The 27,896-nt window shown below is 40.2% G+C and overlaps 1 protein-coding gene across 1 annotated transcript in view; it reads right to left on the bottom strand.

The window, feature by feature from the left end:
• Nucleotides 1-27,174, bottom strand: part of BTBD10 (BTB domain containing 10) — a gene marked incomplete in the record, with an annotated part of 29,160 nt that extends 1,986 nt beyond the window's left edge. The window contains 8 exon segments of the mRNA XM_060275563.1: nt 1-19; nt 1,779-1,976; nt 2,400-2,520; nt 3,497-3,599; nt 5,203-5,485; nt 7,668-7,858; nt 17,596-17,754; nt 27,071-27,174. Coding sequence (XP_060131546.1) covers nt 1-19; nt 1,779-1,976; nt 2,400-2,520; nt 3,497-3,599; nt 5,203-5,485; nt 7,668-7,858; nt 17,596-17,696 — 1,016 coding nt within the window.
• Nucleotides 27,175-27,896: the final 722 nt, after the last annotated feature.

Genomic DNA, 27,896 nt, shown 5'->3' with positions numbered 1-27,896 from the left:
AACTTTGTACTATAAATAACTGGGGGGAGGGAACACAATGCACCGATGAATAAAATGTTATACAGTGTTTGCTTCTGGTTCAGCAGGCAACGGTGGATAAAGCAATGAATGCATTCTCCTCCAGTGTTACAATGTTTGCAACTTTAATTGGAAGATGATCCTTTGTACCCACTTTGCCACACAAATAACAGAGGTCAAGCATTGTAAAACTGCAGGCAAGCCCTGGTCCCAGTGTCTCCAGGTACTTGGGCTACTCTTTACACCTTTGGGCAATTACATGAAGCTCTAAAGAGGTTTTTAAATGTGTTCTACTGAAACTCTGTGTGAGGAGGTACCCTGGTAAGACAGAAACCCTCTTGTGAGCAGCAGCTGTAAGAACATTCACTGAAACTCTTTAAAACTCCCTTCAGGCTTCAGACTCATCATGCAAAGGTTTAAAAAGCAGTCGATGTGCCTGGGGCCTCCTTCTTGAAAGCTTTTCGATTATTTAAAAAGTGCATGTACTCTTTTCCCAGATTTGTTTTTCTTAAAAGCATGTACAACGTGATGGGCCAGCGAGTGCTTTTTGCTAACTGGCATAGCAAAAGATTTTAATCCAATGTGAGATAATTAATAGAAATTGGAATGGGTTCTTAGCACCACCCCCACTTCAAAATTTTGTGAATGCTCCCTTCTTCACTTCTAATTTAACTGGACTAACCAAAATTTGCTGTGATGTAGTTCACACTTTGCTGATGGGATTTACATTAAGGCTGCATTTGGAAATAACAATAGGTCAGTAATCGTGGTTAAGCAAAATTAGGCTTTCCACAAGTTCTATGCTGGTACACACGACTTGAATGCTGTCATTTTGCTCCTTGCTCACTCCTACTATCAAGCCAGGTTCGAGATCCTTGCATTAATTTACAAAGCCCTGAACAACTTAGGTCCTGGATACCTCAGGGATCAGCTGAACCCTTATATGCAAGCTCAATCACCAAGATCATCTGCAGGAATGGCACTGGTCATTCCCCAAGTTGACAAGGTTCACTTCATAACAAGACAGAGCTTTTAGTGTCATCTAAACCACTGAGCCTCTTGGGCTTGCCAATCAGAAGGTCAGCGGTTCAAATCCCCACGATGGGGTGAGCTCCCGCTGCTCTGTCGTAGCTCCTGCCAATCTAGCAGTTCAAAAGCACGCAGTGCAAGAAGAAAAATAGGTACTGCTGAGGCAGGAAGGTAAACAGCGTTTCCGTGTGCTCTGGTTTCCGTCACGGTGTTCCATTGTGCCAGAAACGGTTTAGTCATGCTGGCCACATGACCCAGAAAGCTGTCTGTGGACAAACGCCGGCTCCCTTGGCCTGAAAGCAAGATGAGCACCGCAACCCCATAGTCGCCTTTGACTGGACTTAACTGTCCAGAGGTCCTTTACCTTTTACCTTTACCTTTATTGTGAAATACTCTTGCCAATCGGCACCTATAGTGGCAACTTTTAGACACCCGCTGAAAACTTTTCTAATCCACTAGGCCTATGCAGTCAATTAAGTACGTTCTGTATAGATAAATAAAATCCCCACACTGAACAAGAACCTTAACTGTATTGCAATGTGCGCCTACTGTAATTCATAAACACCACTACCTATTTTGTTAAAGATATTTTTTCTTAGAGATCACCATCACATGTTTTCTAGTGATGTTTGTATTGTTTGTTTAATGAAAATTATATGAGGATATGTGCTTGTATTATTGGACAAATACCCCAGAGCCAAATTTATTTTCAAAAAACCTCAGTGACTTACTTTGTGAGTATTCCTCCCCCATCTGTGGAGGGTATTCTTCATCCCAATCAACCACATCATCGTCAGTGAGCACAACAATGTGGCATTCTCTTTCTCCACTTTGAGCACTGGCTACCATCAGTGGCAGTATCATTTCTTCAAGGTAAAATTCAAACTGTTTCCGAGCGCCGTCATTTGATAATTCATGCATAAGAGCACCTGAAATCAAGAGCACCAAATCAATATTATTGAACACTTATTTAAGAAAGACACTTTAGTCAGTACAGTTTTTCAAGACCAAAAAAAGGGGGAAGCTTCTACTGTCGTTCCCCTAACTAGGGAAACTGAACAATATGGGTTTTTTGGTAGGGAAAGAATTTGTTTAGGAATGCTTCAGATAACAGGCTATGTTGGTTTAAACTTTAAAGATTCATTTCCCCACTGTATTTCCATGATGTTAAGGAATTGTCTAGAAGAAAATAATGCCATGATACATATGGAGAGCCATCTGGAAATGAGGGGTTATTTTAAAGGAGATGGCTGTATTGCTGCATAAATATTATTCCAGGAAATTATTTTGCAGTTAGAACAAGGTATCTTGAAAACACATACATATAAATCCAGTTTCAACTGTGTACTTACTGAGGTCTCTACATTTGATAGTGCTATAATCAAAAGAAATACAGAGATAGTCACAAGCTTCTCTAAGTTCAGGAATAGATATTCCATCTGGACAACGGATCACCCCAGTCTTGTAGTAATCCTTAGAAAAAGAAAAAGGGAAATTATATTACCATGAAACACTGGAAAGGAGCATCTAATTCCTTACTGAAAAGTTTTTCACTTCTCCAAAAATTCTGTTCTGCCATCTTAAGACAAAAGTAGCTTACTATTATGCCTTTACATGGTAACAGAGCAGAAAATAGAGCTAATGCAGAAAGTTGCAGCATACCTTCTACATAGAAGGCTGGAGCTACAATGACTGTACTGGATGCCAATTAGCTTCAGGGTACAACCCAAAAGGCCTGCATTATTATGGAATGTGCATCTTAGGGGACACCTGCCTGTCCTACAACATTGGCCAAAGATTTTAGCTTCCTCTTGTCATGAATTCTACTCATATTGATTCCAACGTATAGTTATCAGAGTAAAAATCTAAACACATTGCAGGATTCCCAAAAAAATAGACCAGAGGCAATTGCATTTCATCCAGCAGAGCAGAGATGAAAATGGTCTAGAGTCAAACACTGCAGAAATTAATGTCTGCCACTAGAACAGTTCCCACAGTACTTTGCTGAAATAAGTTATCTCAACTGCCATACTGTGATACAAAAGGTCCATAATAATAAGCTTTTATGTAGAACTTCTTTATCATTGGAGGCAATAAAATATCTAAAAATAGATACCACCTTTTATATCCCTCAATTTCAGTTGAAGCCTTTTGATTACACAGCTGGAAACAAAACTGCATTGTAAAGTATTTCCATATTACATTTATTCTTTCAAACAATGTCATTCAATATATGTGAGAATGAAAGAGAGAGATGCCATGCACAATGGAATAGCAGTGCCCTGCAGGAATCCTTAGTCACCCTCAATCACAACCCGCACAGGTCCTGGATATAATAGGATGAATGTTTAGATGTTATTTTTCAAGTCTACAAAACCATTTTAAAAATCTGTACCTCTTGTACATAAACATATGAATGTGAAAAGAGCAGCAAATAACGTAATCTCACCAGAATAGCACGGAACACAGTAGAGCCAATTCCCTCGGCCACTTCATACTCTCCTTTCTCATTGGGCCGTGTGAAATTATGTTCTCTTCCTGATCCAAACATCCTAGATATATATATATATAAAAGGTTTGCTTAGAAGTCATTTCAGATGTACAACGTTCATTAGTGTTCAAATTAGCAAGGTAAAACTGCAGAAAGACTAGTAGCAAATTAAGAGCTACAGAAAACAGTAACTCTTGCATCTTCCCTAAGATAGTACAGGTATTTGTGTGACTTGTTACTTCAAATAAAATAGAGACTATTCAGGAGAGTGAACTAACCCATATTAATTGTTGTATTTTTCCATGTAGATGCCGCCCCCATGTATAAGACGGCCCCTATTTTTTAAACCCCCAAATTAAGAAATTAAGTTGTTTAGCTTTTTAGGGGGTTGGGGGAGGTCATTTCCGCCAATCGCTCACCCACCTGCCCACCACTGCCAATTGCACACCTCACCGCAGCCAATTGTCTGCCCACCAACATCCCACCCATCCACTTGCCGCAGCCAGAGCCAATCGCCAGGCCTTGCCACAGCCACCAATCACCCACCCAATCACCACTGCCAATCTCCTGCTTGCTGCTGCCATTAATTGCACGTCCCCCCTCTGCATTCACTATCCGTGTATAAGACACCCAAGATAGCAAAAACCACCGTCTTATAAATGGAAAAATATGGCAATATGGGTTTAGTTCACTCTTCTGCATAGTCTTGCCATTTTAATCTACAACATGCCTTTTAATCCATAAGTAGCAGGGATGAATGCATGCTTTCAAGTAAAATGTCAGCTTAAAATGGACAATGATCAATCCATAAAAGGTTTATTACCTCCTTTGCTGAATTTGATAAGAGCCAACTCTATTCAGCACAGCCATTAGAAGTTACCTTACTGGTCTCTAGAAGAGCAGACCTCGATATGTCCCTAATATTATACACTATCTAAAAATGAATCTGGTGCAGAACAATACCGCCACGGGTCATCTCCCATGAGGAAATTCATTAGGAGGTAATTAACTACTGCAGAGAAAGTCATATAAGATATATTCCTCTTCAACTGAAATGCACCATGGACAGGTTTACCCAAGGATAAAAATATCCAATAGCTAAATTGCATTTCATGAGAGAAAAGGTACCAACTCTAAAAGAGGCTAATTTCACCTGAAATGTTGCACAAAAATATTTAATAAAGACAGCTGTAAAACTGAAGTATAGAAAATTGAACAATTTCATAAAACAATTTATTGAACAATAAATTGAACAATTTATTTCATGATAAAAATATTTAAATGATTCCTATGATATATGCTACAATTTGGAATTCTTAATCATCTTTTAGCTTTAAGACTATCATAAGACCTCAAAGACAGTATCTTGATATTTAGAAATAAAACTTAAAAAAAAGTTACTGCCCTCCAATATCAAAATAATAACTGTTTTTTTCTGGGGAATGTAAATGAAACAACCCAAATCTGTACTTTGTGTATTTTTAATTTTAGTTTTCATTCATTCTGTTGTTTTTTCCTGTTCTTTTGTTACCAAAGTGTACATCCTTGTTTAAATAAATAAAAATGTTTAAACAAATAAAAATATTGAACAAGCCAAACATTTGTTCTGAGCCTCAAACTCAGGGAGTACAGTATATGTGTATGCAGTAAAAAGAAATGCTAACCTGCCCAACATTGTATTTGGCTGTGCGGTAAAAACAGAAGGATCTACAACAAATCGAGTGTTGTCCACTATGAGCGTTACTCTCTCAGAAGTCCTTATGTTCCGAGCTCCCTCTTTTGCATTCTCGTATACAAAAACCATTTCACCAGCATTCTTGCAATTTCCGTCTGAACTTGACTGGCTGCTGTTTCTACTGTTCCCAATACTACTACTGGAACCATTTGGAGAGGTTTTCTGAAGTCGAGGGCTGCTTGGACGAGATGAGCTATGATCTTTCTCACGTTCTGCAACAAAAAAATATTTAAAATATTGTAAATGGTGTTGCAGTGTCCAAATATTATACACTATCAGAATGTACATTCTCACAGGGGGCAGCTATCATTGTGACCCAACAAGCAGAGCTGCCACTGCACTGATTAAACCACGTGGATCTTAGACCTTAGGTACAGTGGCAGCAGGGTGTGGCCTTGTGGTGTGAAGGACGACAAAGGGGCAAAGTCTCCTAACCTTCGCTCTGCTTATCATTACATGGGTGACAGCTGCACAGAACGGAATCTCATTGTTCTGAGCAGCAGTGGAAGGGTTCTCTGTGCACTTGCCCATGGACATAGGAAGTGAAGATCAACAGTCATCATATCATCGCTGCAACAGTATAGGAATTCCTGAGGTTAAGAGTGGAAGTGGGTCATCTGTTTCCCTTCCCACAGACGGCTGGGACAGAACACTTGGGGAGGGGACAAGTTGTATGAATGGAGAGGTATTTCACACATACAACTTTTTCTCAAACAAGGTTCGGTTATCTCTAGTCCTAGGTATCAATGTGCAAACCTATACATGCGGGGGAAGAAGGAATAGTCACATCTTACATTCAAGACTTGGGATAATCAACTATGGTTTGCTGCTGGCTTATGAATCCTAGCTTGGTAGGGAACAAGCTAATATCTCAGGTTCAGACACTGTGACAAGTTTCCTGGTTCATTTCTTTTTGTGCCAGGGAAGGAAAGAAGTGAGAAGAGACTGGGCTGTGCACACCAGCATGCTGCTTGCTCATGGTAAACCACAACAGGCCAGAAGCCCTGGTTCACTGTGAGAGGCAAATAAGATCATCTCATTTTACAAAAGTGCAAATCAAAAGTACAGTAGTACCTCGGTTTAAATACACAATTGGTTCCGGAAGTCTGTACTTAACCTGAAGCGTACTTAACCTGAAGCAAACTTTCCCATTGAAAGTAATGAAAAGTGGATTAATCCGTTCCAGACGGGTCCACGGAGTACTCAACCTGAAGTGTACTTAACCCGAAGTATGAGTGTAATTGGTTCTGGAAGTCCGTACTTAACCTGAAGCGTACTTAACCTGAAGGGAACTTTCCCGTTGAAAGTAATGGAAAGTGGATTAATCCGTTCCAGACGGGTCCACAGAGTACTTAAACTGAAAGTACTCAAACCGAAGCGTACTTAAACCGAGGTATGACTGTATGTTCACTTAAAAAGTGAAAAGGGTGTGCAGTACTTGAGGTGGGTATGTTTAGCCTGAATAAGGGGAGACTGAGGAGGTAGGATAGCCATCTTCAAGTATCTTAAGGGCTGTCACATGGAAGAGGGAACATGCTTGTTTTCTCTCGCTCTGAAGGGTAGGACTCAAACCAATCGCTTCAAGTTACAAGAAAGGATATTCCAATTAAACATCAGAAAAAACTTCTGACAGTAAGAAGTGTTCAACAGTGGAACTGACTCCCTCGGAAGGTGGTGGACTCTCCTTCATTGGAGGTTTTAAAGCAAAAGTTGGATGACCATCTGTCATGGATACTTTGGTTGAGATTCCTGCATTGCAGAAGTTGGACTAGATGATCCTGAGGATCGCTTCCGACTCTACAATAGTTGATTATTATCTCCTGATAATTATTCCTATTATTATTATTATTATTATTATTATTATTATTATTATTATTTGTATAACAACCTACACCCACAGGTCTCAGGGCAGTTCACAATATGAAACAACTGTTACTAAATCTATTTAATTGTTTTAGTGCTTTCCATTATCATATGATTCAATGAAGGCAATGACAATATAACCTATTTGGGGTTGGGATTTCACATACTTTTGATCCAAGTGTTGCATATGAACACAGAACAAATTAGTGAGGATATTTTTCATATATGAAGCTTAAATAAATAGCCTCTGGGCCTCTGTTGCACTATTTATGTTCACAGCTAACAACTGGTGTGGAAATAAAGTGGAGGATGGACATCTGTAATGCCAATGAACATACCGGCCAATGCAGTTTTTACATTTGCATCACATGTGTGAAATAACCCTAGATTTAACCTCAGTTAAGAAGACCAACACATATGTCTTCAGGAAATTTAAGGATCCACTCATACATATGGCAATGTCAAGATTTCTATTGTTACTAAAAAGTACACTTAAAAAAAGACTTTAGGTGCAGTTCTCTCCTTACATACCTCCTTGATGCTGTCTTGTTGGTGAAGTCACATTTCTGATACACGGGGTAAGCTGAGACTCGAGCCTTTCATGGGAGGAGTCACGTGATCTATCACTTGATCTGCGTCGGTCTCGTGACCTTTCATGCCCACCACTAGCACCATGGAGACTCATTTTGCTACAATCTCCTTTAGCAACACGAGAAGAAGAACTAGAAAGACAAATGTTTATGTTTAGTTTACAGTTGTCATATTAAGATTTACAAAGCAGTCTATACATTGGAATAACAATAATTAACAGGTGTATTTCCAATCTTTCATTAGCTGAAATTATTTCCTAACCTCAGTGGCATCCTAACATCAAGTTGTATTTCTGAAAAATTTAGGAAGAGGCACATTGCTTGTGGGAAAGTTTAAGTCCATCCTGGCGGAATCATTATGTTGCTCACCTCTTTATTACAGCTTGCAATACCCTGTCTATAGAAGATCTTATGGACCATTCATTGGAGCACACTGAAAAGTATATTCACAATGTGCAATATACTAAGAACACATAAAATGCCTTTGAAACACAATGTGAATTTAAGGTACTGACACAGAAGTAAAACAAAATTTAGATAAATATTATTTGAATTATTCCTTTTAAAAAAAAACTTCAAACTTTTTGAAATAGTTTGACAGAAAGGATACCGCCACACTAATATTTATAATTAGTACAATTAATAAGTTTTAAAGGTCAGCTGAAAAATTAATTACAAGGGGAACCAGAGAAATGCCACATCTGCACTCTAGTTCCACAATCTCTTCTACATGCAAGTGGGGAAGGAAGTCTATGCGACTCCCAAGACACATCCTTGTGCCACAGCCCTTGGCTCCATTCTCCCTTGAAGCAATTGTGACATCAGCAGCAGATCAAACAATCTCACCCTGCTTATTTGCATGCCTAGAGCCTTGGACCATTTCCGAAAGCTTCAAAGCAGGTACCACTAACTTGTACATATTCACATGGCTAATATAGCTCCTTCCTTTTTGCAGAAATGATGTCTTACCTTTAAAGAAAATTAACAGTGATTTGACACCATACACACTGATTGACCCTAGCCTCTCCTCTAAAATCTGAGCAGTCAAACTTAAAAACCACCAATCCAGTCTACTTCTAATGCAGAATTGCTTTCTAATAGAATGCATATTAAATTGGATGAACAATAGAGTTGTTGGCAAATGTAGTAAAGCTTGTTCAAAACAGCAGGACAGAAACTGTCCTGGTGCAAAGTCTGCTTGTAAGAATGAAACACTAATCTTATTTGTAATATAATGCAATTTAGTGGTCAGGTTTGCACCCCTCTTTCTCTCTCTTAAGAAATGTGAAACCTGTTTTAAATCTATTTAAATTAGCTTTTTGTTGTCATTTTAAATAGATATAATTGCCTTGATTTATCATCATCCCCCACCCCCAAATAATATCACAAGAAGAGCCGAGCAGACCAAAGGCCTCTTCAATCCAACAGTCCCATGGTGTCAACTAGATGCCTACAGAAGTCCACAAGTAGGATAAAAGAGCAATATAAACGGTCTTGATTTTTATATACAAGTTATCAACAGGAGAGCAACAGGTGGCTAATTGTCTGTTTCAACTGTCCCATTATATTGCCTCAAAACATGTGTAGCTCTGGGAGCAAGGTCTTGTCTTTATACAGGCAGAAGAGGACTGAAAACTGGTTGGTGAAGTTCATGTACATTCTGTCCCATCGCACTGGATCAGAGAAGAGGCCTGATATGATGGGGGATTCCACCCCCAATTAAAAATGACTGGGTGGAGGGAGAGGGGTGTGTGGAGATGATGATGTGGTTAAAATGTGCCTGAACTTCAATGTAAGCCACTCACACAAATAGCTTCCTTTGCCTCACATGGATTGCTGCATGGATGAAACAGGTCTAAGATTAAATGTGACAAGCAAAAAGTATTTGCGTTCCACAGAATTATGTCTGCATCTATTAAGGAGGAACTGCAGTGTCAAAAAGTCCAGCCTCTAAGACTAGATCCTCCACACACTGGCTGGCAGAAACTAGACAACAAGCAGATTACCCGCTAAGGTGGTATACTACCCCACATATCCAAAAGACCTAAGAAATCAACCCATATAGCGCAACAAAAGACTAAGAGGAATTAGCTACCCTGATGAGGGAGAAATTTCTTATCATCTCAGATTTCAAGCATGAAGCAAAGCCTATATATTTATTAGTTGCATGTTATGACTAACACATCACAAACCCTCTCTCTAACTGTGATGGTCCTTTATGCCAAAAATGAAAGGGAGACACACCCTCAAGATCTTAGGTGGGAGAAAACCCCTTCTTGACTTCAGCAGAACATAACTAATGCATGGCATCAAAGGGACACTTTTCATATTACAGGAAAGACAAGCTCCCACGTTGCAACAATATTTCAACTAGGTTATTTCTGGAATGTTTTACATGTTTGCACACTTGAAGAAACAAAAGGAACCATGGTGCCCATATGACGGCATCCTCACCGCTCCAATACAAGAACCCTCTTGTTCCATTAAGTGTGAAGCAGGCCTCAGAATGACAGACAGCTCACACAAAACCACCACAGGATGAATGCATCCTATGCCCAGTTGAAAAGACAGGAGGGAGAAACACCCCCCTATGCATATTGGAAAAACCTCTCAAAATTTCTGCAAGATATGAGGGAGGGGAGAGAAAGAGCAGTTACCTAGATCATTCAAGTGTGTGCCCAAAGTTACTCATGGAGAAAAAAGCTGCCACTACACTGTGCTGTATTTATTATTACTGTCCATCCCTTCACTGCATGCTAAGCTGCTTTTCTGAAAGTCATTTTCCAAATCTATAAGCAGCTTAAGACAAAGAGTGAATATTAGTGAAAGATAGAGATCTCCAACTCTAAAATGGGAAATAAGAAAGCAGGAAACACGGCGTGATGTGACGCGACACAACACATGCGTTAGCTAAAGGAAGTAAAATTTCATTAAAGTCTAAGTCATGATTTTGCATCTACATTTAGACTTAAGTTTTTGTTTTGTCCCCTAAAGGTCCATCCAGCCCCAGAGCAAGTCTACACAACCCACAGAATAAAATACTATTCTCTTTGACTGTTTTCAAAAACAAGCCAAGCTCATGCATATTAAAACCTGGAAATTATCTACTGTAAACAGGTGCAACAGGAAGTATTGCAGATGACTCACAATAATACACTTCCTTAGGCAGCCTAAAACTCTAGAATAGAGAATAATCATGCTACTGGAATTTTATTCTGAACCACAGTAAAAAAAATAAAATTAAAATCCCTAATCTCTTTGTCAAGCTACTGAGATGTGTATTTTGAGGAGGAAAATCTAAACTAATTTTAAAACATATTTTACTCCTGCTTTTATATTGCTAGTATTCTTTATTTCCTCTACAAAGAATATGGCACGTTTCCAGATGAAAATCACAGCAAACATTTGTTTCAGAAATTTATACCCCAAAAATTATAGGCAACAACTCTACTCTTGAGTGCTTCAAGAAGTTATTTTCATTGGGAAGAGTAGAAATGAAAGAAGTTTGTATGCACTGAGTGGTGGCAACAAGGACTAAGAGTATTGGGGATGAACAGATACTTGCCACTTCGAAGGCTATCCGTGTGCCAAAGGTGGAACCATTCTGAGACTTCAGGTGAAACTTATGCAGTGCTGTGCAGAGATAAGGGAGATCCCCCTTGCATAGTTTCTACTCCTTAAAACTTTTTCCTGTGGACCAGAGACCCTCAAGAAATCATGGGATGTGGGACAGGGTTTTGCAATTTTGTAAAACTGGATGGAGACAACTCCCAGGCAAGCTCCTTTCACTCACTTTTCTACACTTGTCCCTTGCCCGTGCAGTGCCATTCTCTCGGTGCAGGCCTTGGGGCACAGCAGTGGGCAGGAAATCACAGGGAATTCCCCCAACATGAGCTCGCCTGCACTTGCACAGTACTGGATGCCATCAATGATTTCTCATTTAAGATACAATTTGCCCTAACAGGAACCCAGTGATCAGCACTGTCTGCACCTTAGTTTCCAAAGGCCTGTCTGAAGAGGAATGTCTTAGGCTGCCATGGGAAAGATAACAGAGAGGGAGCCATTCTAAACTTAGTTTGGAATTCCACAATATAGGAGCAGCCATGGAAAAGGCTCTCTTTCATGTCACCAAAAACTGTGCTTCTGATGCTGATTAGTGTATTAACAGGTCTCTGTGCCTTCATTTGTTTTCTTAACATCTAAAAAACCTCTGAGTATGTTATTCAACTGCCATGAGTCAGAATGAAAACAAATGTTTTAAAACATTTTAATAAAAATAAATTTTCAGGCAAAACATTGGAACATGTTGAATGTTAACATTTTAACTCAGTAAGTGCACTTAATTGATTATTTCCCCCCACATCAAATATTTCAGTTCAACTTCCTTTGGCTATTGAAAAATGATATATTTATACACTTAAATTAATAATAGGTAGACACTGGAAAACTGGAGTTGGCTTAACTCTTAGCTGTTGGCATTGCAATGTCTGGTAAATTGCACAAGCATAAAAACTTATGACAGAAGACCAAAAAAAGTTACTTTGCTGATATATGGTTCAGCTTCCTATCATTTGTGAACACCTCACACTCAACTCTAAGACCACTGACAACTCATTACTCAACTGACAAAAAACTGCTACCGTATTATCAACAGAATAACTTGTATTTGAGATTTTGTATACCTCCATTTGGGTTATTCTTATTTGCCACTGTTTGCTTGTATTATGAAAAAACAGAAATTAAAATATTCTTTTAAAAAATAATATGACATATTTTAGTCTTTGTTTGCTAAATATCAGTCAAATTACAAGTTATTTAGAGGAGCTAGCACAGTTCTTTGTAAACTTGCACTGTAATGTAATGTAATATAAGCCACTGAGCCTCTTGGGTTTGCCGATCAGAAGGTTGGCGGATCGAATCCGCACAACAGGGTGAGCTCCTGTTGCTGTGTCCCAGCTCCTGCCTACTTAGCAGTTCGAAAGCACACCAATGCAATTAGATAATTAGGTACCACTGTGGTGGGAAGGTAAACGGCATTTCCGTGCACTCTGGTTTCTGTCACAGTGTTCTGTTGTGCCAGAAGTGGTACCGGTATCTGTGGACAAATGTCGGCTACCTTGGCCTGAAAGTGAGATGAGCACCACAACCCCATAGTCGCCTTTGACTGGACTTAACCATCCAGGGTCCTTTACCTTTACTGTAATGTAGGGGTGGCTAACCCCCCCCCCCGTTAGGGGGGCGTGACTCAGTCCCCAAGCAGTTTTTCTGCCCTTTCCCATTTTAGTACCAGTAGCCAAAAGAAAAAAATGGAATTGGAATAGGCACAACCCAGGGGGAGGGGCTCCCAGTTTCCTACTGGAGATGCAAATCACCCACTTCCCAGTCATCAGAATGATCATTTGGGCTATGTGTCTGTTGATATATGTATGGGGCGGGGGCACATCTACCATTGGCATGCAGTAATCAGATGTTGATCAAGAATGAATGTGGCCCTCAGGCCAAAAAAAGTTAGCCACAGTACTTTAACACATGTCCACCTAGAATACAGATTACTGCCCAAACCTGGTAATTTGAAGGGGACATAAACCCTCATTTGGAAACTCAAAACATTATCACACAAAATCACCCAGCCATTCCCATGTACAGTAGTAGCTTGCAACATGAATGGATGACTCCACACTATTTGTCTTCCTACAAACAGCAAACTACATAAAGCAACTGTTTGTTGCAAGTCACTTCACACAAACATATTGATGTGCACAGAGCACATACCATACATGTAACTTTAAGAAGCCTCTATATAGTACAGTCTTAGATTTGAACTAATCCAAACTAGCCTTAAGAAAAACAACCCATTAATTTCTATCAGCTATTTTGTGTATAAAATCATTAATTTCTCCATATTTTAAACAACTTCATATGATGCTCTTCACTACAAAAATAATGCACTAAAAATGCAATAAAAATAAAATGATGCAATAAATGATGCAGATACAAAAAAAATTCAAGACAACAAAAATGAAAGCAACTATTTTATCAGCCATAAGCATTTATAGAATATACAGTACAACTCTAGGAGCTGTAAAGCAACATGTTAAAACTACAGATTTAAGAAGCATGTTCAATATTCATTGTTTTAAAAAAAAGTGTGTAGGGACTCCGATTTTAGAGTACTTTAAAAAAAATGGCAACACTTTCAGAGACTTACTAATCAAATCTTTTTATCTTCCTGATTAAATGATAGAGTACATTCAAATAAATATTACACCTACAAAAACTTTTGTCTATGAATCTTTCAAACAATAATAAAGGAATATTCTGTCTTACACTAAAAAAAGCTAGTCAACCAAACTTAAAAATAGCCCCTTCTAAGAACTGGATTTGAGTGGATCTGCAAACTTCCAACTCCTCTTAAATTAAGCTAAATAAATGCATTTTAACACCCCAACAATAACATTTCTGTTTATATTACAGTCTTTCCTTTAGACAAAAGATCATGCACACACACATCTGTTCTTTGTCATATCAGACATTTAAAGAGATCAGACTACACAAAGGACATTTAGTCTCCTTTCCATTTCAGCTTCTGCTAAATGCTGTTCAGATTATTAATGGTTACGCACCTGCTTTTGGAGTAGAACAAGGAAGAAACACAAAAACATGGGGAAAATATCGAGACCAAAGTACAAAGGAAATCCGCTCCCTTCCAGGCAGTAGATTTGGAAGCCAGCTCAGCATCCTCTGGCATTACTTGCTAAGTTCAGCATATTTGCTATTTCCATCCTCCTCTCAGTACTCCTCTGCACCATTAGCCTGCCTTACTTTCTAGCATCCTCTTTCCCTCTCACCCTCAAGGGTAACAATCCTGTTACAGCTATTCAGTCCATTAAGTGCTCAGAGACGCAAACCCCCTAGATATTAATTCAATTCATTTTCTCACAGCCACTGACTCAGCCGTGCACAGTGCAGTACTGACGTCTGACCTCACAGCCTCCTGTAAGCTGAATTCATGCTTACCATTTCCTCATCTCTGAACAGCCATTGGCTAACATAGTTGATGGACAGTATAAGGAACGCATAAGAGAAGAGCTGCTTGGTATATTGCCCAATGCCATCTGTGAAGCTATTTCTAGTCCTGCCAGCTTGTCAGATTTCAATAAACTAACAAAACAAGTGAAAAGGTTTATTCTGTCACACATCTTTCATGCCAGATTTTATAGTCATTCAAGGCAACACAAACTATCAAAGAGCTTCATTGGGGATCATCTGGTTTGCTTGGATATTTAAATATATTTAATAAAAGACACCGTCTAGAAATATAGGAGAGAAAGGCAACAGTCAAGAAAACTCAGGTTAAGAAACTGCCAGTGCAAAATAAGCAAGAGCCACTGTAACTGCTCTAACCAGAGTGTTTCTTCCACAACTTAAATGTTTCTCAGTTATACAATTACAAACCAAGATCTACGCCACTGATTTGAGAGGACAAGACTTGCTTGTGGGCTTCCACAGACATCTGGTTGGCCACTGTGAACAGAATGCTCGACTGGATGGGCCTTTGGTCTGATTCAGCAGAGCTCTTCATAACTTAAAAATGCAATAAACCAGGGGTCCCCAAACTACGGCCCCCGGGCCGGATGCGGCCCAATTGGCCTCCCAATCCGGCCCGCGACGCCCCCCGCCGCCCGCTGCCGCCGCCCGCTCTTACGGCGCGCGGCGCGGCGGCGATCTTAAAAATCGGCAAAAAATCGCCGAAAATCCTTTGTGCGCATGCGTATGGGCCTCTCCCGACCCAGAAGAGGTCATTTCCGATGCACTTCCGGGTCGGGGGAGGCCCATACGCATGCGCACAAGTGATTTTCAGCGATTTTTCCCCGACCGTGCGCGTGTGCGCATGCGCACGGGCGCGCACTCCCCCGCCCTCCGGCCCGCAGCGCGCGCATTCCCCTGCCCTCCGGCCCGCAGCGCGGTCGGCGCGGAGGGCACCGGCCCGCTGCACGGTAAGTCTGGGGACCCCTGCAATAAACTATCGAAGCAAACGCATCTTTAGCTCTTTCTAACCCCAGCAAGTAGATGAAAGCCCCTCATAATAAATTATGCTCATCTGTAAAGTCTCACATGACCCCAAATGTTAGATTATTATTTTGTTTGTGAGTAGTAAAAATAATACAAGATTGATTCAGTATTTAATTCTCTAGCAAACAGCTTCCACAAATGTTCTTCTGCCATGGCATAGTCAGTTTTTGCACTCTGCTTATCTGTGCGCCTTTTTCAAGACTTTTGGTGTAATCAAACAATTGTTATCACACCCTGAGTCTAGAAGGGGAACATGCCATAGTTTTGCAGTAGAGTACTTTCTATTGCTGATGTCCCTGTATCCAACTTTGGTAACAAATGTTTGTTTTCTGAGATCCTAAAATGCTTGAAAACAATTTTGTTCTGAGATTTTCCATAATATTCCAAAAAAAAACCCAAAAAACCACAGCAGTAATGTCCCATGTTCCCTGTTCTAAACATTATCTCCAAACTACACTAAAGTTATGCATTTTTGTGTTTTATATTGTAAACCGCCCTGTGACCCTTGGATGAAAGGTGGTATAGAAATTTAATAACAAAGCCAGTTACCAATTACTTTTATTCATATCATACAATTTTATTTTCATTTGTATTGCTTGCATGATTTGTTACAACAGAATTTTCCTTTCTAGAACTCATAACAAAAGTAGCTGCTTGCAGTTCAGTCTTTTGAACCAAGCCTGATGTCCTAGGCTCAGGGTAAGTAATATCTTTTTTTATTTTTTGCTGTGCCAATGCATATTAAGCAAACAAGCTATTCCAGCTGACCCAACATATCCCCATCCAGTGAAAGCCTGCTAAAATCAGGCTTTATAACACTTCTGGAAAATACCCAGGGCTGAGGACCGAGTGGATTTTTCCAGAAACAGCAAATTTCCAAATTGGAAAGCCACTTCCTAGAATATGCCTGCTCACCATTTTATTCTTATATGATTCACAGACAGCTCAATCTATATACACCCAGCTGACTAATGCCATCTAGGCAGCATATAAGCACAGTGGCTTCTAAGGCATCCTGTTAACAGCCTTAACCCAACAGCATGTTTTTAGTGCTAAAGTACCATGGTTACAGGGTTTATATAAGCAAGGCACCATAAACTGTATTTACAGATTTTCCACTGAACTGATACCTACTGTCAGTAACATTCTAGACCTCTTTTCCCATCTCTGCAATGGATACTTCAATACCCAGTGAGGCAGAGAGGATCCTTCTGAAGTACAGTGAATGTATATGAACTTCTAAATTTAAAGGTATTACATGCAAAGATGCCAAATGTTAATTTGCTTAACATTTTTATTAAGGCAATGCAAGCTGCAAAGCAATAATTTCTGCTATCAAATGCTTTTCACCTATTTGTTCAGCACAGTAAGAGTCAAATTATAGTAGAAAAAAATTCTGTAGTTACACAAGCATGTCAAATAGTCAGTGTTGCTGACAGGACAAAGGTTATTCAGATTATTCATTTGACCATATGTATTGCCTTAGATGTGTATAATTTAGACCTAGTGGCGTACTTGTTTCATTTAACAAATACCCAGGTAGGTTTTTTGGTTCATTTTAGGTAACATAATCAATAATTGGTCAACTGAACTCTGTATTTTACACATTCTCAGATGGCTACAGCTGGCAAAAGTGAGAAGTGATTAGCAAGCTCAATAAAGATACAAAAAAGGATACATTCACTCAGATTGATGTTTATCATTTGTTACTGAGAGCATCAAACTTTTCAATAGTTTTTTTCAGAATCAATTTGGATTAAAGTTTTGAGATGCTATACAGCATATGTGCTACCTACCTTGAATGCTTACAAAGTTTACGGGGTCTACTATGCAATTTTCGATCACAATTCTCTGGATCACTGGAGTTACTGTCATAAGGATGAGGCCGTCCTGCCATTCCACTCCAAGCTTCCTCACACTACTGCTCTGAAAAGCATACAGCCAGCACTCATAACCTACATTAAAAGAGCAGCATTGACCTTTAAAATGTCATTTATTGTAATAAAAAAGCAAAAATAGAAGCATTTTGCTATTTACTCACATGCACACAGAGAGTCAACATAACAAGACTTTTAGAAACAAACAAACCTCAACTTGGCAATGGTACAGAGACATATCCACTATGGGAAGTCAGTTTTAATTATACACATGAATGTTTGCCGACATGGAACATTGATAGCAGCCTCTTTAATTACCTTTTAATAGTACATACAAAAATGCTTAACTGCACACGCATCAACAGTTTAAGCAAGATACTCTAGGTTCTTTAATGCATGACTCATAGGAATATCTGTCTTTGACAGATAGCAAAATGTGGTCTCATAGCCTCCCACGTATGCTATAACACTGGAAGTTTTCACCATTTCCTTTGAATGGCTGGCACCTCCCCTCCCCTAATCCAAGCTATGTTTTGAATTTATGCTTTGCCATGAAACCTGTGCAGTTCATTGTCTGAAAGAAGGCAAAAGTCCCCTTCAGTTCATCTGACAAGGGTCAAGTTCTTTGAATCGTGGCCAATAATTAGCATATAGAGAGAGCTTTTGAGTATTCATAGCATTTCTCTTCAACAGCGTAGATTTCCATATCCATGGAGATAATATCCTGGTTCAGGCTTGCTTAGATTAAACTGGTTTATTGAAAAATCAGGATTATAACCCATGACTTGTTGGCTCAATATCACGCTTGCCCCTCTCCCACCCAAAAAACCAATTAGGTACTAGATCAGGTGCTCCACAGCCAGGTTGGTGCGTGTGTACATGTGTGTAAACACAGTCCCAAAACTTGCAAATTACACTATCTATTTAAAAAGCGGACTGTTTGTTTTTTGTTTGTTTGTATTTCTGGGCAGTGCTGGGCACTCCCCACTAATAGTATACAGTATATTCTGATAAACACTTTGAATCTCAGCATAGTCCTAGTTTCCATCCCCATAAAAATCATCATCTGTTTCACAAGTGAACAGAGGTGGGGAGGGGAATGAAGTTTCTTTAGACAGTGTAATCATCGGAGCTATTAAAAAAAAACATATGAAGTATTTCAACGCCAAACCAGATGTAACAAGTAGTTACTGAAAGCACCAACAATCTGCTTCTTTGGTCTACAAGAGAATATATACAATGAAGCTCCGAGCAATGCAAAATTATCCAAGACTTAAAGGAATCAAGAGTATAGAGGGCAGGAGAAGACTGAGGGAAGAAAAAAACCCAAGAGAAATAGGAAATCATCCATTCACTCAGTGCTGTGACTAAACCTGAAGGTAGGTAAGAAAAACAGAGCAAGCAAGTCCTATGTGGCTTTGACAGAAATAAAACTAACTGGTAGCCTGCATGATTTGGAGAGGCTGTCAACTGATCAGTAAAATATTGTTAACTGGACGGTCAGCTCCTTATTATTTGACCATGTTGTGGTAATATATGAAATCAATAATGTACTAGTTTACAGGCATCTGCCAATCTAAGTGCATTATGCTTCTAAGAAGAACAAAACTTTGCAATTCACATAGTGACTTCAGTTTGTTACTGATAAATTACCATTTTAAGTACAGTAAAGTACTTAAGTATGTGACCCTTCAACAACTTTTTGTTGTTTTGACCAGTCAAATGCCACTTCCATACTTTGCCTTCTGGCTTAAGCAGACATTCAAAGGCTGCTCTGGGAGAAGAAATTTACCTATGAGAAAAGAAAAATGCAGAGGGAGGGAAGGCTTTTAGAGATGTGAACCCATTAGCCCTCAAACCAGGACTCAAATTCATAGTAGATGTAATAATACTGAAAGCCATTTTTGGCAAGGTATCTCTGCTGAAGCTACCATAAGAGGGAGTTATACAGGAGTATAACTCTTGTTTCTACCTAACTGTCAGGTTGTATTTGAAACACAAATACCGTGTTTCTCATATTATAAGACACGTCTTATATTTATTTTTTCCTCAAAAAAACACACTATGGCTTATTTTCAAGGGATGTCTTATTTTTTTCCTCCTCCTCCTGCTGCGGCCGGCATTGCTGCTGCGCCTATCACTATGTCTTATTTTCGGGGTATGGCTTATATTCCTTGAATGCTTAAAATCCTGCTATGGCTTATTTTATGGGTATGTCTTAAAATATGAGAAACAGGGTATATAGCCCTGATTTCCAGTTTGACTTGAAAAAAGAATGTAGTTTGTTAATATACATATACTGGGTCTCTGCTATTATACTCTAAATAGATGAGAGTGGTTAGGGAGAAATGTCATGATAAAGGCTTCATTAAAATCTTAATTCTTTTCATTTCAATTTATAATTTATACAATTAATCTCAATAAATGCTAACCACAAGATGGTCAGCAAATATCATCATTAGACATGGAAGCTGTGAACTGGAAAGACCATAGTTCAAACCTCACTTGCCTGAATTCCCAAGGTGGCCTAAGGCAAGTTCCTATTCTCACAGTTTCAGTCCCATATCTGCAATATGGGAATGACACTGATTTTACAGCATTATAGTGAAGTATATAATCTTTGAAGTGCTTTGAATAATCTAAAAAATACATAAAAGTTATGTATTTGTCATATTACATACCTATCATATTATATGAACCAGTATTAGACTGAGAAGCAATGTGTTACATTTAAGATCAAATCAATCCAATAATGAGACAATCAACTGGATCAGAAGTGTGATCATGTGAAAGAGCTGAGGTGCAACTTTTAGGCAGAAGGCCTTATTCTTCTGGCTCAAAGAGCACTACAGTATATTTAAAGATGGGTACTACTGATCAGGCTACTGACATGATCTCATTTCATAGCTTCACCTTATCAGATTTCTAATTAGCTCAGATGTAAATCCAAATAGTAGCAAATGCCACGGCTTTTAGAAACTGTAACCATCTCTGACATTATATAATATCTGTTTTCAGGGCCATTTCAAGCAAGGCTTTCATTTCCCTTGCCTCCAGGCTACTGAAGCTGACTGTTTATTCCTGGTCACCCCACTTTATCTGGTCCATTTTGCTGACTGTGTTGAGCCTTACAAATAAACAATATGCAAGAAGCTGAAACTGCTTTAAACTATCTTACAACTTCCCTATACAATTTGAGTTTTCCTGAAATTAATTTTACTAATACCATATTACATACAATATTCTCATTTCATGGGATAAAGGTGTCCGTCAGCTTTATCAAGGACAGCATCAGCGACATTGAGAACTGGGACAATCCTCCCCCTGGACTCCCTCTATGCCTTAGGCTTCTGCAACACTTTTCTAAGTCAATGCTCTTGTAGGTTAGATCTTTGTCCAACTTTTCCAATGGAGGAAGCGCCTCCCCAGTCTTCTCCCTCCCTGCCTGGATTCTTATTATTAAGAAACACACTCTTGTCTTTATCTTCCCCAGGGCTACATTTATATTTTCCCCAAGGAACTGATAGTGGCTTGTATTTTCGTTATAAAACTCTGTAAAGTACACCATCACAGACATGGATAGCACCACTGTGTAGATAAATAAATGAATTTTGAACTAGAAGGTGTGCTGACCACTTTAAACTCTGGGCTCCTATGTAACAAGTGAAGGGACAATACTGGTACCTGAAAGATATGGGGAATTAACAAAGCAACAGTGCTTTTTTCCACTTTATTTTTTATTTTTTAAGGAAAGGGCTTTAATAGTGTTGTGCTGTTTTTATTGGTTTTATCACTTGTAATTTAATAGATTTGGTTTTTATATTGTTTTCATTCTACTTGAGTTTAATTATTTTTAATGATTATTTTTATATGTTTTTAGCTTTTTGAATTTTATCTATCTTGTTCTAATTTGTAAGCAGCCTTGAGTCCCAGTATGAAAGGATGGGATATAAATATAATCCTCCTCCTCCTAACTGTAGAAAGGTGGTGTAATTTGCACTAGCATGATCAATGGTGGCAGAACTTGCTGCTATTCCAAATTCCATTCAGGAGGCTCTGGGGTGGGCTACTGTCACCTGAACTGGCAGGAAAGTGTGGGGGTCAGTTCTGAGCATTGAGCCCAAAGTCACACAATATGACCAAGCTAAAAGTTTAGAATAGGTATAAGTTTCTCCTTGCCCCATTCTACCACACTGTGCCCGAGCCACAGACTAAGCCAGGGTGAGATCAGCCTAACTACTGTTGTCTATGTGCTGGTTACCTCTAGGTTAGATTACTGCAATTCATTTTACATAGAGCTGTCTCTGAAAATGGTTCAGAAACTTCAGCAGGTGAAGAATTAGATGGCCAGGCTACTTGCCAGGGCAAGATGGTATGAGCACATTACACTGATCCTGGCACGATTGCACAGGCTGCCAACTAATTTCCAGGCCGAATTCAAAGTGCTGGTTTTGACCTATAAAGCCTTAAATGCCTCAGGACCAAAATACCTCAAGGACCACCCCTCCCCATATGAACTGACCCGGACCCTGCAATAACCATTGGGGGCCCATCTTTGTGTGCCTCTACCACAACATAAGAACGGGCCTTTTTTGCAGTGGCTCCCAAGGGAAGCTTGGCTGGCACCTTCATTATACACCTTTAGGCGCCAGGTGAAAGTTCCTCTTCAACAAAGCCTTTGGCTGATTATCCTTTTAAATGTGTTTGAGGGTTATTAGTTTGTTTTGTTCTTGTCCTTATTATGTATTTTGTGTTTTTATCTTGTATTTTATGCTGTGAACCGCCTGAGATCTTTGGATGAAGATACAGTATAACAATTTAATAAATAAAAAATAAAAATCTACCTGGCTCAACCGGGAAAGACTAAGATCTGCCAAATCCAAACACTCGTATCCCAGCAAATCTTGGGTTAGTTACACAACTCTTCTTCCCCTTTCCTTTTCATCTGTCCTCATCTTCAAATATCTCCTCCCCACTTACCCTCACATTCTCTCTCTTCCTTGTTTCTTCTTACATGTCATCACCCTCCTTGTCCCATGGTACTAAATAAATGATTGGGTCCAGATGGGCTTTGATGGAGTAAACTTCTCTAGGTTCAAGTCACTGCTTCACAAGATAACTGACACTTTATGACATGGTTTTGCACGTGAAATTACATTATGTCAAGAAACTTCCTCTGGAGAACTTTTATCAATTACCCTCTTCTCATATTTTAAGACATGCCCATAAAATAAGCCATAGCAGGATTTTTAAGCATTCAAGGAATATAAGCCATACCCCGAAAATAAGACATAGTGATAGGTGCAGCAGCAATGCCGGCCGCGGCAGGAGGAGGAGGAAAAAAATAAGACATCCCTTGAAAATAAGCCATAGTGTGTGTTTTTTGAGGAAAAAATTAATATAAGACGTGTCTTATAATATGAGAAACACGGTAGCAGTTTATTTGCTCCACTGTGATATGTAGGGAACCAGCCTCTTAAGACAACTGATGGAATGAGAAGGAGGGGTGCTTATTCTGCTACTTCAGAATAATGAGGAGCTTACACCAGCTTACACCAGAGTTAAGGTACATTAGTGTTAAGTTTTAGGAAACAACACCTTATTTTCTTTTCCAGTTTAATTCATTGACTGAAGTTCTACTAAATATCCATTTGGACCTTCATGAAGTAAAAAATTTAATAGCTAGTTTTGTATTTTAATGAAAGTTTTCATCATGTTTAACAGCATGACATCCCTTTAAGTGCGCCTGAAAGACACATTTGTTTTCCAAGGCCTTCATGATTCATATAAACTGAGCTGCAAAAGTGATACTGTGGTTTGGTTTTGTGTATTTAGGTATTTGTTGAGGTTATGTGCTGGCTTTTAGTAATGCTTATTTACTTTTTTTATCTATTCCCAACCTTCCTCACAAACAGAAGCACAGAGCAGCTTCTCCTCATATGAACTGTCCCGGACCCTGCAATCATAATCTAAGGCCCTTCTACAAGAGGTCTGGAGGGGAGCAATTTTTCTGTGTGTTTTTTTGTTTTTGTTTTTTTGCGGCGGCTTCCTTGTTTATGGAATATTCTCTCCAGTGAGGTTCACCTGGCACCTTCACTACATATCTTTTGGCACCAAGCAAAAACTTTCCTCTGTAACCAGGCCTTTAACTATTTGTGGCCTTTTAGAAGTGGGTGGGATTTTTTTTATGTATTTAATTTTCCTCTTGGTTTTATTGTATCTATGTGGGGTTTATTGTCTTGCTTGTTTGTCTGTAAGTTGCTTTGGATTGCCCTAGGAAACATAAAGTGACTAACAAATTTAATAATAATAATAATAATAATAATAATAATAATAATATTTCATAGCAGCATGTATTTTTAAGAATTAATTATGAACATTTTATGCCTTTATGCCCAATGCCTCTAGGAATCACATTCTTGCTACTGATATTTACATAATTAAAATGCTCTCATAAATTTATTCCTGTTTCTGTCTGGATTTAAGTCTCTCCTTTTACTTACCAAAGCCAGAAATCTGTTCTACATTACTATGATGAAGGGGGCATTATTGGAGGAGGCTGGAGAGAATTTAATGAAAAATTGTGATGGAGCATCTTCCAAAGTAATGCAAAAGAAATAAAACAGAATGATCCAAGCATACTAGTTTAGTAGCTGCAAATATTCTGTGAAAGAAAAATAATGAAGTCGTAGGTTTTGAAGAAGGAGAGCAGATGAAGAAAACATAAAGGTCTGTTGTGTAAAATTCTAGGATCATAAGTGCTAACTGTTTTACAATAAAACGGGATGTTTATACTACAAAAGATACATGGTGTCTCACTGAAGCACCACACAGATTTAAAGAGGCTTAAGATCTTTATTTAGACAAGAATGACATTTTTAAAATATTAATGGTGATAACCAATATTAGTTGTACTCAGAGCAGACAGGTTACTTCTGGGTTCGGTGCGTCCGCAACATGAAAAGGCTGCACCCTGAAGCGCCACACCTGCGCACGCGTGTGACGCAATGCGGTGCTTCTGCACATGCGCAAAGCGCAATTTAGTGCTTCTGCACATGTGCACAGGTTACGGACGCGCCGAACCCAGAAGTAACCCGTTCTGGGACTTCCGGGTTCGGTGTGTCCGTAACCTGAAAAGACACAACCCGCAGCGGACGTATCATAAGGTATGACTGTAGATCAGGGGTCAGCAAACTTTTTCAGCACGGGGCCGGTCCACTGCCCCTCAGACCTTGTGGGGGGCCAGACTATATTTTGGAAAAAAATATGAACGAACTCCTATGCTCCACAAATAACCCAGAGATGCATTTTAAATAAAAGGACACATTCTACTCATGTAAAAACACCAGGCAGGCCCCACAAATAACCCAGAGAGGCATTTTAAATAAAAGGATGCATTCTACTCATGTAAAAACACCAGGCAGGCCCCACAAATAACCCAGAGATGCATTTTAAATAAAAGGACACATTCTACTCATGTAAAAACATGCTGATTCCCGGACTGTCCGCGGGCCGGATTTAGAAGGCGATTGGGCCGCATCTGGCCCCCGGGCCTTAGTTTGGGGACCCCTGCTGTAGATTAATCTGAGGAGCTTTCTATTATTTTCCAAGAAGTGTACAGCCTAAACACAAATCTAAGTTAAGTATGTATATAATTGAACAAGTCCATTAATATACCCAAATTGTTTTGAAATGTAAGAAGAGTACTCAAACATTTTACATGTCTTAAGTACAGGTATCTATGGTTTAAAACTTTTAACATTGCAAGAATAAAAGGACTGACAAAATGGCCACACTCACACACAAGCCAAACCACAGTTTAGCAGGAATGTGTAGGCTACTGGAGATAAAATAAAAAAATTCCTTCAGTAGCACCTTAAAGACCAACTAAGTTTTTATTTTGGTATGAGCTTTCGTGTGCATGCACACTTCTTCAGATACAGCTACTGGAGATGAAATTGTAACCACTTTGTTCCTTCATAGTCCTTAGGTCAGTGCAGTGTGTCACCTAAGCAAAGGTTTGGTTTACCTTGTTATGTGAACCAATAACTCCTTTCCAAAAGACAGAAACTGGCTAAGTATCATCTGTTGGAATTTAATTTTTGTCAGAAGACGGATGCCAACAACAACAATTTATAAAGAAGGTATGTGGCAAGAGATCAAAAGTATTGTTAGAAAATATTTTTCAAAATACTGAAATACAATACTAAACAAAAAGAGTGGCAACTGGGTTACATGAATGACAAAAGGATCAAAGAATAAATGATAAGTCTGGAACGAATGATGTGACAGATATGGGGATACTGGAATTACTGGACCCAACTGCATTCTCCTGTACTGATAGCCAACTCTAATAAAAAAAAATTTAAAACTACAAACGACACTGTAAATGATTTGTGACACAAACAACATCCCTTATCTTCCCAAGTAAACATTAGAAATATTTTAAACCTGATCTACGGTATTTAGAACACCAAAGTCAGAATTAATCACAAAAAAGGCAGCACATATATTGGGGAAATTACAAGGCAACTTTTCCCACAAATCTATGTTTTCCGTTAAAAAATTCAAAACAGTCCAACTTTTTTGAGTATTGTATTCTTAAAACTCTCTCTCCCCCCCCCAACACAACCTCTTCTCCTCCTCATCCCAGGCTTTCCCCAAAATGCCCCCCAACACCTTTCCAGAAGGGCAGGATGTGGCAAAGAAGGGGGCAAAGGCGAGCTACCCGTGACAAGGCACTTCTGCCGGAGCAGCCATGCGCCCAACAAGCCCGTCGGTGAAAACAGTAAGAGCACCAGGAGAGGGAGGGGGCATTGGGAACCGGGAATCACCATGAAAGACGCCGTAAACAGCCTATAAATTAATTAAATAATAACAACCACCACCTTAATCCCGCATTCCTTCCTCGCAACTACTTGTGGTCCACGTGAGTTTTAAACAGATATCCCCCTGTCTTGCCGCACTTATCAGGCAGATGCAGATGCACACGCATCTGACGCGCGTCACGCATACACAGAGAGAGTCAGGTATGCGCGTGTAGACGCACAAACATGTCTTAATACTACGCGGCACCCACCACCACACGTACCCGGCTTCCCAACAACCGCTGCCCCTTCTCATTTCATAGACCTCCCTTGTAACTGCCACCCACCCTCCGCCAGCACAGACGAGCAGCGCCCACCTGCCAGACCTGGCCGCCACCGCGACCCTTCCCCGGCCCAGACTCGCTTCTGTGGGAGAAAACAACCGGTGGCCGCCACCGCCACCGTCCTGCCTGCCGACCACCGTCTTCCCGACCCTCCTTCGCTCCTCTGGCCGCTCCTAGTCTCCCCCAACCAAGTCCCGTGGGGGGAGCTTAAAGGGGCCCCCGCCGCCCTCCCACTTCTCTCACCTGCTGCGCCCCACGACGCCGGGGCTCCTCCAGCTGCGCCGCGCTTCCCCTTCGTTGCCGCCACTGCCTCCCGCCGGCTACTGCAGCTGCTACTAGGCCCCGGCCGGTCGTTTGCCCCTGCTCTCGCGAGAGGTAGGCGCAGAAAGCTCGCGAGGCGTCGCCTGGCAGCAGGGAGGGAGGGAGAAGCGGGTGGAGAGCGCGAAGCTCGCTTACCGCGCGAGGACTGCTGTTGCGGGAGGCTTGGCTCCGAGGCGCGGGAAGGTGGGCGCGGGTTGGCTGCTCCGCGGCGGCCGGCTCTTCTTGCAGGCGCCTGCCGAGTTCCGAGGAAGCGGTGGCTGCAGCGGCGGCATCGTCGCCCCTCGGCGCTCTCTTCTCTCGCCCCGCTCCTCTGGTAGCAGCGACGTCTCCTCCTCCTTCCTCCCGTCCTTTTCCCGAATGTGCTCAAGTGGACGGTCGTCCTCCGAGAAGAGCCCACTGGGCATCAGAGGAGGATTGTGACGGCGCATCTTTCATTTATTTCATTTTATTGTCTTTTAATATTTTGCTGGAAGCCGCCCAGAGTGGCTGGTGAAACCCAGCCAGATGGGCGGGGTATGAATATATTATTGTTGTTGTTGTTGTTTAGTCGTTTAGTCGTGTCCGACTCTTCGTGACCCCATGGACCATAGCACGCCAGGCACTCCTGTCTTGCACTGCCTCCCGCAGTTTGGTCAAACTCATGAATATATTATTATTGCTATTATTATTATTGCTCTTGGGCCGTATATGGTGTAAGCATGACCGCGGCCGGGCTATTTGGCGCCCTAGGCAAGGCCAACTACTGACA

This window comes from Zootoca vivipara, chromosome 1 (assembly GCF_963506605.1).
Source record: "Zootoca vivipara chromosome 1, rZooViv1.1, whole genome shotgun sequence".
Lineage (NCBI taxonomy): Eukaryota > Metazoa > Chordata > Lepidosauria > Squamata > Lacertidae > Zootoca > Zootoca vivipara.
Note: the sequence above shows the minus strand (reverse complement) of the source record. Positions and strands in the feature narration are given on the sequence as shown.